The sequence below is a fragment of the Juglans regia genome, chromosome 14 (genome assembly GCF_001411555.2).
Source record: "Juglans regia cultivar Chandler chromosome 14, Walnut 2.0, whole genome shotgun sequence".
NCBI classification, from domain to species: Eukaryota; Viridiplantae; Streptophyta; class Magnoliopsida; order Fagales; family Juglandaceae; genus Juglans; species Juglans regia.
The window spans coordinates 8,812,792-8,831,349 of NC_049914.1; the positions used below are offsets into that span (position 1 = coordinate 8,812,792).

At 34.4% G+C, this 18,558-nt stretch overlaps 2 protein-coding genes across 3 annotated transcripts; one reads left to right on the forward strand and one right to left on the reverse strand.

Moving 5' to 3' along the window:
• The first annotated feature begins 184 nt into the window (after positions 1 to 184).
• LOC109013012 lies at positions 185 to 5,563 on the forward strand. 2 transcript variants are annotated; one of them, XM_018994921.2, is made up of 5 exons: positions 185 to 338; positions 552 to 652; positions 3,917 to 3,998; positions 4,103 to 4,176; positions 5,192 to 5,563. In XM_018994921.2, the coding sequence occupies exons 1-5, from the start codon at positions 297 to 299 to the stop codon at positions 5,445 to 5,447; spliced, it is 555 nt and encodes a 184-aa protein (XP_018850466.1). In that variant the 5' UTR covers positions 185 to 296; the 3' UTR covers positions 5,448 to 5,563. The 2 variants fall into 2 exon arrangements, with proteins under 2 accessions (XP_018850466.1, XP_018850467.1); XM_018994922.2 differs by having other exon boundaries at positions 193 to 338; positions 552 to 649.
• A 1,025-nt stretch (positions 5,564 to 6,588) lies between these two features.
• Positions 6,589 to 9,443, reverse strand: LOC109013011 (scarecrow-like protein 14). Its single transcript, XM_018994920.2, has one exon. It carries the CDS (start codon positions 8,968 to 8,970, stop codon positions 6,853 to 6,855), a length of 2,118 nt encoding a protein of 705 aa, XP_018850465.2. The 5' UTR covers positions 8,971 to 9,443; the 3' UTR covers positions 6,589 to 6,852.
• Between the last annotated feature and the right edge of the window lie 9,115 nt (positions 9,444 to 18,558).

Consider the following 18,558-nt stretch of genomic DNA (forward strand, 5'->3'; position numbering starts at 1 on the left):
CCATTAGAGGCATTAGTTTAAATCTTAGGCTGGGCCAATTAGAGGTGAAACAAGCCAACTGTGGGCCGCCTGTAGTTCACACTCTTGAATTAATGCATCGTTTCGAGTTGGGTCGATATGGGCCTAAACTAGACCCAATACAGCCTAATAGTACTTCATTAAGGGGATTCATACTCAGCTTCCCTCCGTTCCATAATGTTTCTTTCTTGCGCCGAGAGAGGACCGAGCGACAGAGACGGAGAGAGGTTGGTTAAAGTTTTTCTTTGAGCTTTAGTGGCTGAAACCCGGACGCGTAAATGGCCAAGCGGGAGCTTTCTAGCACTCTGAGGAACCTGAAGGTGACACAAAAAATACAAACTTTCTCTTATTTCCATTATTGATAGTTCATGCTAGCTTCTGTGTGCAAAATCTAGATATATTCGTTTGAGATTTGAACTAGGGTTTTCTTGAACTTCTACGGTAATTATGTAATTTTTGGCATATCTGCTACAAATTTCGAGCCCGTAAGCTTGCGCTATCTTACGGGACTATTCTCTTCTTCTTTTGAATAGTTCATGCAAAGGGCGGCTTCGAGAGAGGAAAATAAGAAGAAAGAGGAAGAGTTCAAATCTGATGGGAATTTCTGTTCTCCTAATACCATTAATCGAAAGTGGTATTTTTTCTTTTGTCCATATTTTCCCTTTCAATTACTATGAAGTCTACAAAGTTGTAGAATTGAAATTTTATTCCACGTACAGTTTCCGAGTTTTTTAAGTTAATATGCGACTGCCCTCCGGCATACCTTAGCATGAGTGTAAAAGTAGAATTATTGATTGATTACTTGATTTCTTGGCTGTGTGATATTACGTGGTTACTTTGACGATTGCTTGATATCGAGTGGTTACTCTGAAGACTGATATTCAAGCAACTTTTGGCTCCTGTGCATAAGCTATCTCTTTGGAGTATGATTTATTTATTTATTATTTTGTATTTTACTCTCAGTAGGAACGAACCGTTTTCTTCAAGTTGGAAGCCTTTTGTCTAACGACTCCAGGGCCTTCACAATTTGTATTTGATGCAATTCAGATATATTTAACACTAAAGCCAGAGGTCAATGTCATTTTAGGATCCTTAATGTTGTTCTTTAGAATCTTGTTTTGTGTACCACTAATGAAGCAATTATTGATCAATGTCTGATAAAGAGAATACTTATCCATAGGAGCAGAGAGATAAAGCCAACATCCACCAATGGTATATTTAACATTGTGGCTTGGAAACGTGGAAATGCAGGGTGATAGTGGTGGAATGGTGTTGTATGTGTAACAAAGTGGTGAGACTGTGGACCATCTTCTACTACATTGCGAGATTACTAGAACATTATGCGTTGATGTATTCAAACGGGTAGGGCTAGTCTGGGTTATGCCTGCTACAGTGGTCAAACTTCTGGCATGTTGGTCAAACCTTGGCGGTATTCCACAAATCTTAGTTGTGTAGAAGATGGTTCCTATCTATGTACTATGTTGCATTTGGTAGGAACGAAATGACCGGACGTTCGAAGACATGGAGCATTTATTGGACGAGATTAGATTACTTTTTTATTAGAACTCTGTTTTTTGGGCCAAAGCTGTAGATTTCAATGGCCTCGATTTTCATGATTTTCTTATTTCTATTTCCTCAACCTAAATAGGTGTTATTTCTTGTATACCCCCTGTTTACTTGGGCTATGACTATTCGTATTAATATAATATAATCGTTTACCTATTGTGGCTTGACAGATCCACCAGTGGGTAGAATGGAGTAGATGTAAAGCCACCATGACCATGCGTCTTTGCTCGGGAGCGTCCACCAGCTTGATAAGCAACAAGGGAAAAATTTCCTGAGTTGTGATGGCCACCCTTTTCTCAAAAACCATGACCATGGTTGGGGTTGTGTTGCCAGATTTGCTGAATAGGTGCAAAAGCGTTTGTAACATTGTGCTGCTCAAGTCTCATTTCATGAGTTATAATAGATAACTAGATAGGTCCTCTAATGAGATTGGATCCACCCAGGCAGTTACTGATGTTACTAAGGAATTAAAATTAGAACTCAAACCAGCTAAAGTTAAGAAATTGTTTCAAAATATGAAAAGGTGGACCAGTTGCAGAGGGTTTAACAATATGGTTTTTCACCTTTTGGAAGTGGTCAACGGGTTATGTTTTTCACCCTTTTTTATTTAGGATGTGCATGGCTTGAGCTTGAGAGCTGGTGGACAACATTTTCTCCAATGTGATCCAAACCTCACGGTAGGTGTTGAGATTAAGGCCTAGTTTGGTTACACAGATGAGATGAGATGAAAGTTGAATAAAATATTGTTTGAATATAATTTTTTAATATTATTTTTGTTTTGAGATTTGAAAATTTTGAATTGTTTATTATATTTTGTATGGAAATTTGGGAAAGTTGTAATGATTCGATGAGATCTACCAAACCAAGCAAGGCCTAACAACTTGAGCTGAGATGTTTTTGGAACAGGAGGTAGTTAGAATGCTAAGATGATTTGGTCTTGCTGGACCCAAAATGCATTCTGGATTATCAGTTGAAAAAGAAGAGAGTCAGGAGAAGTAGTTGGTGAGGGAGGAGGGATGATTCTATCAATGTAGCCATAATTCTTGACCACATCGTAGGGTACAAGTTGAGCTTTTCCACGGGATATGTTGTGGGCTGAGACATGTTAGATTGTGAGATTGGAGAATTAGTATAGGATGAGTTGTTGAAGGCCATACAAAGGATGTGAATCAACTTGATGCTCCTCTACCATTAATAAACCAGCATATTAGTGTGGATGGAATTTAATTGGATAGGCTTTACATCCTAATGGATTTGATGAGTGCATTGATTTTCAGTTAAATCTCCTTAGCCAGTTTTAGCTTATGTCAGTTCAGCATCACCTGTTTTATCCTTTTGTTGTTAGTTACACACCATGAGCGTCTATGTATCCCATCACCATCACCACTAGTTCTCAAGAGTTTGCTGTAGCTATTTTTGTCGATAAAATTATAATGGCATGTCACAAATTTAGCCATCAAGCAGGAGAGTGGGGAAACAGGTAAAAATGAGCATGTTCTCATTTTTCAATCCCCAGATTTTTGCCACAAAAAGACACTCGGTAGTTATTTGCCAACAATAAATTCTCTTGTATATAATTAGACAACAACACTGGTGTATGAATTTACTTCACCATCTAGAATTTGTTGCACAAATGTACTTATCAGCATTAGAACCAATTGTATCCTTTTGAAGTAGAGTTCTTGTTTTTCTAAATAAAAGGGTAGGAGGGCGCAACTGAAGGTGGCTTCCCTACTTGGGTGTGACTATAGTAGCACTCTACCCGCTGGGAACTGGATAAGAGGGGCCTAGACGGCGGGAAACCGTAGTCACTTCCTTGAGTCGAGTTTGAGCCCTAGCTTAGACTCTAGCCTCACTAGGGAATTTAGTGAATCCTTAGGTGGCTAATACTGATAGTCTAAGGTGAATGCATATTTGGATTCGAACCTAGGACCTAGTACATGTCAAACCACTTGGTAGTAACCCAAGGACGTCCCACCACCCTTGGTGGTTCTTGAAGTAGAGTTCACATGTGCTATATTGGTTGCGCTCTTTGTGGCTGGTGTAGAATGACAATAGGAATTGGTTCCTTGATGTTGGTCTAATATGATCTCCCCTGAAAGCCTTTTAAAGTCAATAGTAATGAAGAAAATAATTTATCAGTAACAAGTACAATAGTTCAGTAAAGTAGGTGCCTATTGTGCATTTGAACAGTTTCATATTGTACAAATATCATCTTGATGTTGTTCAATATTATATTTCTGTGTATGGTAGAATTGGTGCGAACCTTTCTGACATGCTTTTGTCCATGTTTTGACTTGTTTTTCATGGATGGCTGTCTGCATACTTGCAGTGTGGTTATAATGGAAGGTGATCCTCATCCTGGTGCAATTAAAGGCCGCATGTCATTTCAAAGTTTCAATCCTTCTATTGATGTGAGTATAAGGGTCAAGTGACCTGAAAAATTTTCCAGTGATTATTCACCTACTGTACTTCCCTTTGGCTTCTGTTCTCCTCATGCAACGCCTTGTCATGGTAGAAACTGACTGAAGCAGCTGAAGACACAGTGTCTGCCTCTTCTTTTGATGGTAAAAGTGGAGGACTATCTTTTCGGTGGGTTGACTTTCAAATTATCCCATGTCCTAGTTTTCCTAGTTCCTAACACATGTTGTAGATGATATATTGAGCTGCTTTTAAACTACCCATTTTTTAACTTGAGAGATTATTGTCATGAAAAATGATATCACTGTCGTCGATACATGCTGCAATTGGCCGACCATTGAGGTTGTGTATTAACCACCAGAATATGAATATTGGAATTTTCTATGGTAGGGCCACACTGAAAAGAAACTGAACTTACCAATAAAAATTAATTTATAGAAAGCATAGCCACAGCTAAGATGGAACACAATAGTTCTTGAGAAGGAGGGCATAAGGCTTTGTTGAGCGAATTTGGGATTGTTGATTGATTTTGATAAAATATTTGAATGACTGGGTGAAGTGAATTATCAGACAACCCTTTATACTGGGAATTTTTTTTCAATACTAAATAATAGCTTTTGTTTGCAATGGAGCTGGAAATTGTGGCATATGCGGTTTTTACCCCCTTGAGAATGCTCAGCTTGTTGTATTTTAGGAATTTTAGTTTTCTGCATATTATCTGTCTGTGTTTTGTAAAATCACATTTAAAGTTTACTGGTTTGTAGGTCTGAAAATAATTAAGGATGTGTCTCTTTTTACCACATCTTTATTCACTTGCAGAATGCAGTACCTTCTAACAATGATACAGGGAAAATCTTGGTGCTGGTTATTTTACCTACAGACTAGTTAAGTTGAGAAATTTGTGAATTGAACATGAAAAATTAAACATGGGTAAGAGAATATGAGGGATCTTTATATAAAATTTGAAGACCATGTGGCCAATGGGTTTTGGACTCAAATGGCGGTTCCAACCCCTGTAATGGAGGGTTAACTTGTGCATTCAGAATCCAGTTGGTTTGCATTTAACTTACCACACGTGTACTCAACTAGGTGCTTGGCCGCATTCCCATTGGAAAACGTTTTTTCTGATATATCCTTTTGTACTGATGAGACATCTAATTTTTTTCCTTCTGTTTGCATTTTACAGAGAAGATGAATCCTCAACGGATGGAGCAGGGTGCTCAAACATTGAAAAATCTAATTGCAAGGCTAATGGAGATCTTAAAAGAAAGCAACCTGAAGTAGTGTATGACACAAAAAACCCGAATAAATTACCGAAAGATGTTCAAGGTAGTCAACAATCATCGCCAAATAACAGTAAAGGCTCCTTCAAGAAGCCAAAAGATAAAAAACTTGATTGGAGTGTTCTTAGACCATCGAGGGGTCAAAACAAAAGAGGGTGATTATATTAGATGATTGATATACACAATTGTGTCAATTTCTCTTTGATTTGCTTTGACGTCCGAAAACTTGAATCTATAGTCTCTTAATGTGTTATTGATCCTAGTTTTGTTAGCCAGTTAATAGTTTTAGAAAGTATGATATCGTTTATGATTGCCTTTCGACTAAATCGGCTAGCTAGAGTCCTGCACTCAAGAGAGCAAGTCTGAACTCCGTAACTAGAGGAAGCCGGACAGACTTACAGAGCTTATCTGGAATGAAGAATCGTAGGCTCTTGTCAAAGCCTTTCTGGGGATCTAGTGTGTAATGTTTAGGTAATAATTTCATTTAATAATTCTAGTCTTTCGCTAATGGCTACAGTAAAATATTTAGATACAGATGAATTTTACCTGTTTGCCTTTTCTATTTCTTAATTGCCTCTTTAGTGCTTAAGGAGAGGTTTGGATTCAAAATTCGCTTTAACTCATCTCATCTTATCATTACAATTTTTTCAAATTTTCACACAAAATATAATAAACAATTCAATTTTTTCAAATCTCAAAATAATTTTCTCAAATTCCTACATAAAATATAATAAATAATTTAACTTTTATTTTACTATTTACAAACCATCTTAATCCATTTCAACTCATATCTGAATCCAAACATCTCTTAAATCTTATCACCCTCTCGCCCGCGAGGCGGTAGTATATAATTTTGATTTTGTTTCGGATTATGACACTCTAGTGGGTGGCTTTACAAGATGGCTTTGAGGCAATTTCTAGTTTTCTTGGGATTTTGACCAAATGAACTTGGTGCTACTTGATTCAATATAGATGGCAACCTGTTTGCCTTTTCTATTTCTTAATTGCCTCTTTAGTGCTTAAATCTTATCACCCCCGCCCTGCCCCGCCCCTAGGCGGTAGTATATAATTTTGATTTTGTTTAGGATTATGACACTATATAGTGGGTGGCTTTTCAAAGATGGCTTTGGGGCAATTTCTAGTTTTCTTGGGATTTTGACCAGATGAACTTGGCTGCTACTTGACTCCATATAGATGGCAACCTGGTTTGTCGAGAGATGAGAAGCAACTATGCTTATCAATGCCGTGTTCTTTATGCTAATAGAACATGTTTACAAATAAATCTTTTCTGTATTCAACGTTTAAAATCTAAATTTTTATATTCAAACATGGGAAATTAAAGAAAGGTTGGTTTATGAACAATGAACCATATAACGATCAAACTCGGAACTCTAAAAAAAAGTGACTGTAATTGCTACGCAATCAAACTCCCTAGTCATATCTTAGCTCCTCAGGGAGCTAATCAAATTATCGAACACCAGTGCTTTTACATCCAAATCTAATCTGAAGTGACTATGCCACTAGACAATCAAAACCTTGCCTCAACATTTACTATTCTGAACTTCTAAGCAGGTCTCCAACAAGAAAGAGCATAGATAACCCGCCCCTTCCACCCCTGCAGCATCCAGTGTCCATCCACGTCCACCACAAAATCCTTATGATACTCCGATTTCACTGTCCGCTTCACTCTCTGCAAGACGTCCTGGTCCAAGGGAAGCTGCCTTAAGCCGGCCCTCAGATTCCGGACCTGCCACTGCTTGTATGTCTCTGGCCTTTCAACCCTTTCCAAACCTTCACACGCTATGACATTCATGGCATCCCTTCCAAATATCTCTTTCTCAAACATGAACCTCTGCTCATCTTCACGGGCAACGTTGGCATCAAACATATCAAAAAATGCAGAGAAGTGGAAGAGCGCCTCCCGGAACCGTGTGGCGAAGAAGGGTGCATTGTACGTTCCATTAACAACCCCATGGACGAACAAATCTGGGTTTATTCTCTTGATCAAGTTTAGAACAGTGTCCCGAGGACTGTTTATTGCCAATGTTTCATCCGGCAGGTTCCTCAACCGGTACAAACAGTTAACAATCACTAATTCATCCCTGTCAATCTTGAGATCCTCAAGTTGAATGGTTTCCCATTTTTGTGCAATGACACTGTATTCAAAAGGGACATTGAATCTCTTGCAATAGTTTTCCAAGCGACGCCCGGTCTCTTCAACCCTTTCCGCAGGCCGAAAACCCGGTTGGGGAAGCTCAATCCCAGTTATACGAAGCTTGGGAGGGCCACCAGGTCTTTCAGAGAGACGTTGGATGAGACAGGGCCATTGGAAACCATAGAGAATGCCGAAATCAATGATATGCACTCTTGTTGCTTTCTGGGATAGCACCAGTTTCCTAATTGTTCGATTAGCAAAGAAATTTGACATCCTTTTGAAAGGGCATGCTGTGACATATACCTGGTAAGCTTTCAAGATATCAGCTGCTGATGTCCCATTGCTCACAAGGGGTGTGTAAACAGGTGTCCTGGTACCCGCCAACCGCACCTCGAGGGCGTTTGCAAAGTAATGGGATAGTCTCTGGGTTCCGTCTCCAAAGGGAGAAGAGTGTTGCCTGATTTGCTTGAGCAGTTCGTTTGCAGTTCTTTGGTCACCGCTCGCCACAGTATGTGCACACTGTGTTAGCAGGGTCCATAAATCTACTACTTCCCCCTTGTTGCCTTGCTTCTTCGAGCGGGTTGTTTTGCTATTCTCTCCACTACTCCTATTTCCACCATGCTGAAATCTTCTGCTTCCTCCATTTCCTGTAGATTCAGGAAGACCACATGATGAAGACTCATCACCAACACCACGACAAAGCAATACGTCGTCATACATCTCTAGTGACTCAGAGTCTCCAGCATAAACCGCTGACTGCTTGTTGCTTCTCCCTTCTTCTAGATAGTCCTGACTGTCCTCCCGATGATGGTTTTTCTTTTCCCTGGATCCATTTGGTGAGGGGTTCCTACGATTCTTCTCTGCCATGGCCGCCACATCTCTGGTTTGCTCTGCAGGTGCTGATCGGGTGCTCTCTAAATCAAAGGTTTCGCGATTTCCATTTGTAAGGGACTTGATTGTTCTCCCACCCCTAGCCGTCCTAATTGGCTCTATCTCTCCCAATGCGACCGGCCGGTGACTTTGTACACAAGAGGATTCGGATTCCCATTTGGACTCCACCGAGTTGTCAGCAGCATGGCTGTTACTGCTATCAACGCTGCTTCCCCCAGCAAAACTATCATCTGGGCGCTGTTCGAAACCAGGGGGACGTTGATTAGAGGATGGAGGAGACTCCTGAACAAGCGCTTCGTAGAATGATTTCTCAGCAGCCTGGAGGGCCAGACAGTCCTGCAACATGCAGGGTTTAGTCTCCAGGTCTTCTTCCAGGAGCATCTCGTTCAAGTACTTGAAAAAAACATTGGGGAAATCACCACTGTCCGGTGAATCTCCCTCCGAGCTCGTGCCCGAAGATGGACTTGAATCACTTGGATGGTGTGGAGGATCGGTTGAAAGGAAAGGCGGATCAACAAATCCATGGTTGACTTTAAGCCCATTTACAAGATTTTCATTTAAACGAAGTGGAACCGAGCCACGGCTGAATATGAATCCATTCATGGATCCGGGAAATCCTTCAAGAATGGCATCCATAAACAATGAAAGATTAATCTAAACTACTGGCCGTCACTGGCAAGAAAGCCAAGTACCTACAGAAATGAGATATTCCGGCGGTCTGAAGTATGATTCTTCTTTTGGTCGGAGACGAAAAGAGAGCGCCTAAGAGGGATCGAGGTAATGGAATAAAGAATATCTTAAGGTTTAGAAAGATAGTAGGGGATGATGGGCTCCTATTAAACGAAGATAAAAGAATCATATCTCTTGGATTTGAACCTTCTAGGAAACACACTGGACTCCAGACAAAGTCAGCCGCCAGCACTTTTCATCAGTGACCGAGAATCATGTTAAAACTTACTTAAGTATGTTGGAGCCAAGTGGAACAAGTCGTCGTGTTGTACACTCGGCAGAGAAATAGTGTATCTTGATCCGCAAGACATTTGACCAAGTTTGTGGAGTATGTGAACGCAGGATTTCTTAACGATGGTGATGAAAATGTTGGGTTGTCCTTTCTCGTCCCAGAAAAAGTAGATGCGCCTCTGCCCTATGGCGCTATCATGGTGCATTAATTCAATCCTAGAAAAATGTACAAAAACAAGAAGATTGTAAAGTACATTAAGGTGCTGTTTGATATTAGTCTTATTTAAATTCAATCAAATATTTAAATATTAAATTTTAAAATTATTAAATTGATCTTAATTTAAAATTTCTTTACACATATAAGTCGTAAATTTTTTAATTTAATACTTCTTTATAACCAAGACCTATAATTTTTTATAACTTTTTATAAAAATATTTAAATTCAACTATATTTAAATACATCTGCATTAATATTTAATAAAATTTAATCTTTATCTCAATTTATTAATATTTATAAAAAATTTAATTCATCTCAAATCAAACTCGTTACAGCTAACCTTTGATTCTGATTCTGTACGTAAAGGGTTAAATCTCCTTTTGCCACCAAACCTGTCTCGATTCATCATTTTGCAGTCAAATTATTTTATTCTTTTTTAATTTAAAACGATGAAGCTATGGAGTCGTGCAAGCGTGCGTTTCTGGGGGGAAAGTGTTTGTTAGTTGGTTTAAGGCAAAGATTTGACTAATAATCTCCAAATTAATATCAGCTTTGACTTCAACCAAGACGCCCGCTGAATCCAGTTTAGTTGCCGGACAAGTTTCCCACCACGGACTGCAAGTGGGTTCTCGTTAAAGTTGAGTGGAGTTATTGGGGCTATTAATTGCTGATCAATGCTACACAATTTTTTTAATTTTTATATATTATATTTTTAAAAAATTTTAAAACTTTTGAATTTATTTTTTTTTAAATTAATTCAATTCTTATATTTATTATTTATATATTAAATATTTTATAAAAGAAAAAAAATTATGTATAAAAATTGTGTAAATAATATGAAGTTGTATAGATAAAAAATATGTTTGGTCAGTGAGATAATTTAAAGCTATCGCATTACTATTTATTATTATTTATTATTTATAAATTTAAATAATTAAATTTATTTCTTTATACAACTTAAACATTTTGCAAAATGATAGTTCAGAGATGGTGTGATCGAGCCACCAACATAGCGTACTGTTATTGATCTATAAAATTTATATTATAAAGTTATAAGTATGGAGTGTGAGATATCTGATTGATCTATAAAATTACAAAAGTTTTTTATCATTACACTTTCGTTTTTGAGACGAAAACAAGCGCTGAAATGTCCACGATCTGCTTGACATAAAAAAAATTGGAGAATTTGAATGAGAAAAGAGAAACAAAGAAAAGAGGACAAGTTTACAAGGCCCTACCAAGAAGAGAAAGTCGCTGGTTTGCATATGTGATCGAGACCAGCACACTTGAAAAGTAAATATTGTATCGATATTACCAGCAAACACGGATTGAAGACAGACAGACAGACCCCTGGCTGATTGAAGAGTTTTTGGCACATTTGCTGGCGGCTACATCCAGCTCTACCAATTGACAGAGGCCTCCAAAAATTAACATTAATTACTGAAAGATTCGTTTTATCGACACAATCTACTTTAGAGACCCATATATCGGTCCAAATTCATCCCATGTAGCATGAATCTTTCCCTTTCCCAACAGACCTAAAACGTTAAAAACCTAATTTTCTAATACGTGGCTGCCCCCACCAACACCACCTTCTAGGAACCTTCCTGTACCACTGTCATAATGCCATTGTATCAATTAAGGCCCGATTTGAATACAAACAAAATGCTTACTCTCACCGATTGGATTTCGATATATATATATATATATATAGATTTTTACTTAGTAATTAAAAAAATATTTATTAATAATATTGTAAATTATTTTTTAAAAAAAAAAATTAAGGGTATACAAAAAATGAATAAAAAAATAAAAAATTATTTTACTCCTATCAGGACCAATCTTGTGCTCGAATATAAAAGTTATTTTAATTCATCTCATCTAATCATTATAATTTTTAAAATTTTTATACAAAATATTATAAATAATTTAATTTTTTAAAATCTTAAAATAATAATAATATTATTAAAAAATATTATTATAATATTATTTTATTCAACTTTCATTTCAATTCATCTCTTTTCAATTCACTATCTAAACATTCCCTAAATATTGAAATAATTTCAAATATATATCTACTTATATATAAAGTGCGAATCGGTTATGAACAGTGTTTCTTCTAACATTTTTTTTTTTCCATTTTACCCTTGGTCTTCTTCCCATTTTGCCTCTCATTCTATTCTCAATTTTTCGTTTTGCCCCTCTTCCCCCCTCCCCCATCTGTTTCTTCGTTTCCTACAGTGCGCCACCGCACGCCGACGTGGCCAACACCACCTCGGTCATTATCTTCCCCTCCGGCCGGCATCCCTCCCCATCCAATCTCAGCTCCTGTCGTGTCGTCGTTAACCGCCACGAGGAAATCCAAGGCGCAGCTCGTCCGTTTCTTCGTCCCCTCCAGTGCGCCGCCGCACGCCATCGTGGCCAACACCACCCCGGTCATTATCTTCCCCTCTGGCTGGCGTCCCTCCCCATCCAATCTCAGCCCCTGTCGTGCCGCCGTTAATCGCCACGAGGAAATCCAAGGCGCAGCCCGTCCGTTTCCTCGTCCCCTCCAGTGCGCCGCCGCACACTGGCGTGGCCAACACCACTGGGCCCATTCTCTTCCCCTCCGTCCAGCATCCTCAGCCCCACTCGTCCCGCCATTAACTGCCACAAGCGAATCAAAGCGTAGGCTGTGCAAATAGGGCATAAACAATGTTTTCGTTCAATAAAATTTTTCCTATTTTGCCCCTGATTTTATCACGAATATTGCTTATGGTTTGTCTTCTTTCTTGCTTCTGCCGACTTTTGGTTTATGTCTTTTTATAGTAATTTTCATTGAGCTTATCTCTTTGTATTGTATTTATTTCATCTCAACTTCTTACAAACATTTTCTTTGCTTTTTTTTTCATTTTCTCATTTAGGTCCTGTTTAAATATAGAAATATTATCATCTCATTTCATTATTATAAGAAAATATTTTTAATGATATTGTAAATTTTTTTTAATATTTAAGGGTATAAAAAATTGAATAAAAAATAAATTTTTTTGTCCTTATCGAAACCCATCCCGGAGGGTGTAGCATTGCTCTTAGGCTTTAGATGTGAAAAATGAGTAATGTTACAAATCGGTTTGAACTTTACAATTGGACTATAGTACTTTTATTTATTTTCCAAAATGATGCCAACTCTTCATAAAATTTTAATAAAAAACCAAAATGTTGAAAATTAAACTTTAATGTTGTGCAGCATTTTATTTCCTTTAATTTTGAATTATGTAAATATCGAATTGAATTGTTACATTTTTGTATAAATCTAATTTTTTCCTTTTATTAATGATTTTTGTTTAATGATTTATTAAGAAATAAACTTAAATATTTTTTTTCATAATGGATAAATTGAATAGTTTATTAATTAATCTGAAATTAATTACACTATTTGAGGTAGATCTACAGTTTCTAATGTACTATAGCTTGTTTAATTTTTTTTAAATGTAAAGGATGAGACTTTATAAAATATATGATTAAATTATTTAATATTTACCACTGTAGTTTTGAATTTTAAAATTGACACATTTTATATTTATTTTGGAAATAACAAATATACAACATGCGCATCCAACTATAACTATTAAGAGTAATATTAGTAGGTTGGTTAGTATAATTACAAATTTTCATAAGGAAATAAATTATAACTTCTTAATAATTTAAAAATATAATATGTCATTATTACTATTTTATTTAGCAAAGTGTGAAAATGTTAAATAAATTAATGTTTTTCATTGTTATTATTTCTTATAGTGCTTTTGTTTTAGTAATATTAAAAAGGGTTATGAAAACTTTTGAAATAAATTAAGATGATCTGGTTTACATTCTTAAATTAAGAGCTAAATTGCCTTTGAACTAATGGAATGATTTAACATTAGTTGTAGTGCTGAATAATATGGTCTAGAATATGTTAATATATATTAGAACATTTTTAATTTTTTTCCTTCTCTGAAAATTTATATAATGTTGGAGAGAGTTAGATGAGATAAAATTTTATAAAAAATAATTGAAAGAGAGAAAGAGTTAAATAAAAAATATAATAAAATTAAAATATTATCATACGCTTAGATTATAATTTTATAATATTATTTTTGTTTTGAAATTTAAAAAAATAAATTATTTGAAATTTGAAATTTTGAGAAAGTTATAATGATTATTTTTAAAATTTTGTATTTCAGTTATGTTTAAAAATGAGATGGGATATGATATGAAAATTTTGAAATAAGATCTATTTTCAAATAGACCTTTATTTGAAAATAAGTAAGGGATGAATAGTATTCTCATCAATCTCTCTCTTTTTTTTTTCCCTATTTTTCTCATCAAATCTGATTCTCTTATGTTTTTGCTCTTTTGCTGATTATGTGAGTTTGGATACTAAGGTTTTTTTTTTTTTTTTGATAGGTTAGATCCTAATTGAGATGAGATTATTTCATCTGTTAGTTAGAATATTTTTTCTAATGTTTTTTTTTTACTACAGATTAGTTGTTTTTGCTCTTATTTTATTGTTCGTCAATCCGATTGTTATCAATTTCTTCTATTTGCACTTTTTTTTTGTTTGTCTTCTACTTACTGGTATGTTCTCTTCTATCTCATCTGAAAAATATTATTCAATTTTTTTATATTTATATAAATGCACATGTAGTCAAGATAAATTGTTGATATTATATGTTTGTTGTATGAATATTTCATTTCCTCATGATGTTGATTTCTTTTAATATATTTATTCTATTCTAAGATCTACTATTTCATTTGGTTCACTTAATATGATTTGTATAAAATTATTTCGAATTAATTATTTTCTTTTTTTGCTTTTACTATAAATGCTTATAGTATTTGTTATGCATATATGTTGCCATATATACATATTTACCCACATCTTTGATATGTTTTCAAATGTGTTTTAGATTACGCCTGAAATCAACTCAGAATTTATAAGCTTCCTTAACTTTATGCCAACTGCTAAGACGACATTATTAAATGCAAAAATATATTTAAACATTATTAACACCAATTCTTTTCAATTTTATATAACATCTTCTATGAATAAACCTTGAAGAGCGTGAAAAACATCCGGCAATAAGAAATTAGTATAGTGCTCAATCAGAAGAGAAAAAATAAGAGATTCACCGGAAAAAAAGAGAGATATATGCTGAGTTGAAAAATTTTTCAAGTAATAAAATGCGAAGGCAAACAGAGTCTCAGCATGCTCTCTTTTTATTCGAATAACAATGAAGCCATTTATATAAGAGAGATTGAATCATCTTCGAATATCAATTATTCTAAAACTATCGTCCATAACAAACTTCCACTTCAATGTTGAGCGATCATGTTTATTCATAACCATTTCTTATTAAAAAACATTTCCTTCAAGTTTTTTCTCATTCTATTCAATAAATATTAAAAAAAAATTATTCCATAGATTAATTATCTGAATATTTTAAATATCTCTTTCCAAACTTATCGCTCTTGTAATATATATTTTAAAAATATCTGTACATAGTTGTGACTTGATTTTTATAAGTCATTATATTATAGTTATAAATATTCTACAGATTGTGTGTATAATGTGTTGTAAATAGAAAAAAAAAAATTTAAAATATAGATAAAATTATATCTAATTTATAGTTAAAATTTTGAAAAATAACAAAAATGATCTACGGGACAAACGTGCAGTTATTAGTGTATATATATATATATATATATATGCGCGCGCAAAGAAGTGTGCTTATCATTGTTATTAGGGGTGCAACCGGTCCAGTTTGGTTTTGGATAAAATTTAGGACCGAACCGTTACGTACCGGTTTTGTATTTTTCAAAACCGATTACGCACCAGTTACCCTCCTAAACCGATACTTTCGATTTTACCGGTTTCCGGTCCGGTCCGGTCCGGTTTTCCGGTTTTTTTAAAATGTAAATTTCATAATTTTTTATTAAAAATTTGTTTATAAAAAAAAATTAATTTAAAAAAAACTATTTTATACTTTTATTAATATATTAGACTATATAATAGTATTAATATTAGACTATTGGTATAGTTATAAGTTATATATTAGTATTAGTTATAAACTTTTAGTGATTTAGTATTAACATTTTATATAATAATTTATAAATTATAATAAGAATATATGAATATATATGTTATATATAAAATTTTACATAAAAATTTATAATTATACATTATATATAAACCTTATATATATTAATACTTAATATATATAAAATATTTTATATAAAACTTATATATAAAAATATTATTTTTTTTTTAATCAACCGGTCCGGTCCGGTCCAAAAAATTCCGGAACCGGAACCGGCCGGTTTTTATGTTTTGAAAACCGGTTCCGGACCGGACCGGTTCAAAACTGGTAAAATCGGTCCGGTTTGGTCCGGTCCGGTCTGATTTTCCGGTTTTTTGGTTTGAATTTACACCCCTAATTGTTATCAATCACCTTTCAATTTTGTGTTCTTTTTTTCCTCCTTACTTTTCTTAAATTTTTTAATTTTATTTTAAGTTTTAACATGTACATATTGCAGTTGTGGTCCTAATTTAAAAAAAAAATCAATTTTTTTTGTAAAACACATTTAATAAAATATTTGCACCACATAATTTTATTTAAAAAATAAATTTTAAAATTTAGATATTATAAATAAAATTTTATAATTCAAATAATATAGATAATATATTCTACCTACCGACTTTAAAATATAATTATACTTTCTAAATAGAATTAGTTTGAACGGAATTTACCTTCAAAACCTGATCGAAAATCCTAAACAATGTTAATTAATTAGTCTGCCTAGCTTACCGGTTGAGCATGAGAGGTTATAGTGGGATCAGTACTGTGTAAAAGTTATATAAATTCAGCCGACACCTTATAATTAATTGATCAACCTATGCCCGCGCTACCTCCAGTCGCCCTCGGACAGTCCGAGAATCGAGATTAGTCTGTCGTGGTAAGTAATGGTATCCTTGCCCGCAAGTTTTTGTTTGAATTTTCAAGTGATCTCAATTTATTTTATTTTATTATTTTTTTTAATTTTATATAAAATATAATAAATAATTTAATTTTTTAAATCATAAAATAATAATAATATTAAAAAATAATATTTTAAAATTATTTTATTCAACTCTTCTAAAACTATCTTATCGCATCTCATCTTAATTCACTATCCAAATAGCACTTTTATTTATTATTACTTTACTATTCAGTTTTTGTTTTTTACTCTTTAAATCTAAATTAAGAATTTCAGAATATGACATTCTTGTATAATTTAGAAGAAAATAAATTTAATCATCAAACATAATCATGTAATTTAATTAAAAATAATAATTTTATAAAATTAGCCAAAATTTTTAATCTAGATTTAAATAATAAAATACAAAAATAAATAATAAAATAAGAATAATAAATAAAGTGTAAGAATATCAGCAAACCGTATAGCAATATATATCCTAAACATCGGAAAAAGACAAGCATCCCGATCGATACGACATTGACTACATTTAGGTTACATTTGGAAACTATGTTTTAAGCTATGTTTTGAAGCATCATGCTTAATCTTTTCTTAAATTTTTTAATTCAAATTTTTTTGAATTAATACTCCTTTAAACTATTATTAGACCATGTTAATAGTCTAACTAAACCATTCCACATGTCATTAAGAAAAATAACATAACAAACCCAAACTATGTTTCAATCAATTTTTTGCATTGCCCTTTGTAATGCTTGGACTATTTTGCCCTTGGGCCCAACATTTTTGTAGTTTATCCTCAAGGATAATATGATTCTTAAACACCTTATGAAACCCTCCCAAACTCAATTTGAGTTATGGACAAAATTAGTTGCATCAACCAACTCAAAGAACCAAACTAGGTGCACCTTGGTTTAGTTTGTATAGGAACAATTTGGATTGAATTTGAACCAGCCTTTTGCCATGGTTTGCACCATCACCCCACGCTACCGCCTTCTCCACCCAATCACCAAGAAGTCCCATGACCATCATGAAAGATTTTGACTCATTTTTGCTGCCCAAAAAAATTCAAAGCCGAACTCATTTTCTGTCAGCACAAAACCACATTCATCCACCTGTCTTCAAGGGTGATTTGAGGGATCTTCTACCATCCAAATGATGCCCCACAACTTAGAGTCATTTACAGGACCCTTGCAGCTACTTTGGAGAGGAAATGATGGTGGTTTAGGGTACTATTTCATTCTGCACAATTGACCTAAGCTCATGCAAGCAAATATGAAAATATTTCAGATTTGAGCACCTCCCACTTCACCCAATCACCAAGCACCCAAGCCAACGTCCCTCACCCCTTGGCCACATATAAATACTTCCCTCCCCTTATCATTTCACCCATGCCACAACTCCAAGTATTATCTTGAACCTTGAGAGTATTTCCCCTCTTAGAGATTAAAAAAGTGTAAACCGAGTGAGTTTTGGTGAGTGTTCTTGTGTAAGGCAGTCTAGAGTGCTTGGAAGACCACGAAATTTAAAAGTTTTCTTCATTCGGATCTTAGCTAGCATGTAAAGCTTTGTTCCCAAGTGTTGGTACAAAATTTGATTGAGTTTTGAGAAGGTTATGATGCTTAATGCAAAATCGGGTCAATTAAAGGAATGTTTGAATGATTGAATGTTTTTAATTGGAAATTTAGCTATGGCATGTCCTAATCATGATTTGATATGATATATCATTATCCTAACATGATTATGAAAGGTTAAATTTGTGATTAGAAGCATGTCATGATAGATTTTAAATCTATCTTGTTTTGATTATCAAGCATGAATCGGTTTTAAGCATATTGGTGATTAAAGATTTCTTAGTTTTGATTAAGTGTTGGGATGAACTTGATTACTCAAGGATTAGACTTCATAATGTCCCTAAAGACGTTGGTGATCATTAGTGATTAACTAAAATATGATATGCATGCATTCATAGGGATCAATAGTTGAAAATACACATAGGCATCAACTAGGGTGCATGCCTCGAGTTGGGACAAATTGGACAAGTTCCACTTTGA

Coding starts and splice junctions, on each gene's coding strand:
- LOC109013012 (XM_018994921.2), top strand. CDS start 297: ATGGCCAAGCGGGAGCTTTCTAGCACTCTGAGGAACCTGAAG. Junction 339..551: donor GCACTCTGAGGAACCTGAAG/GTGACACAAAAA, acceptor TCTTTTGAATAG/TTCATGCAAAGGGCGGCTTC. Junction 4,177..5,191: donor AGTGGAGGACTATCTTTTCG/GTGGGTTGACTT, acceptor TGCATTTTACAG/AGAAGATGAATCCTCAACGG.
- LOC109013011 (XM_018994920.2), bottom strand. CDS start 8,970: ATGGATGCCATTCTTGAAGGATTTCCCGGATCCATGAATGGATTCATA.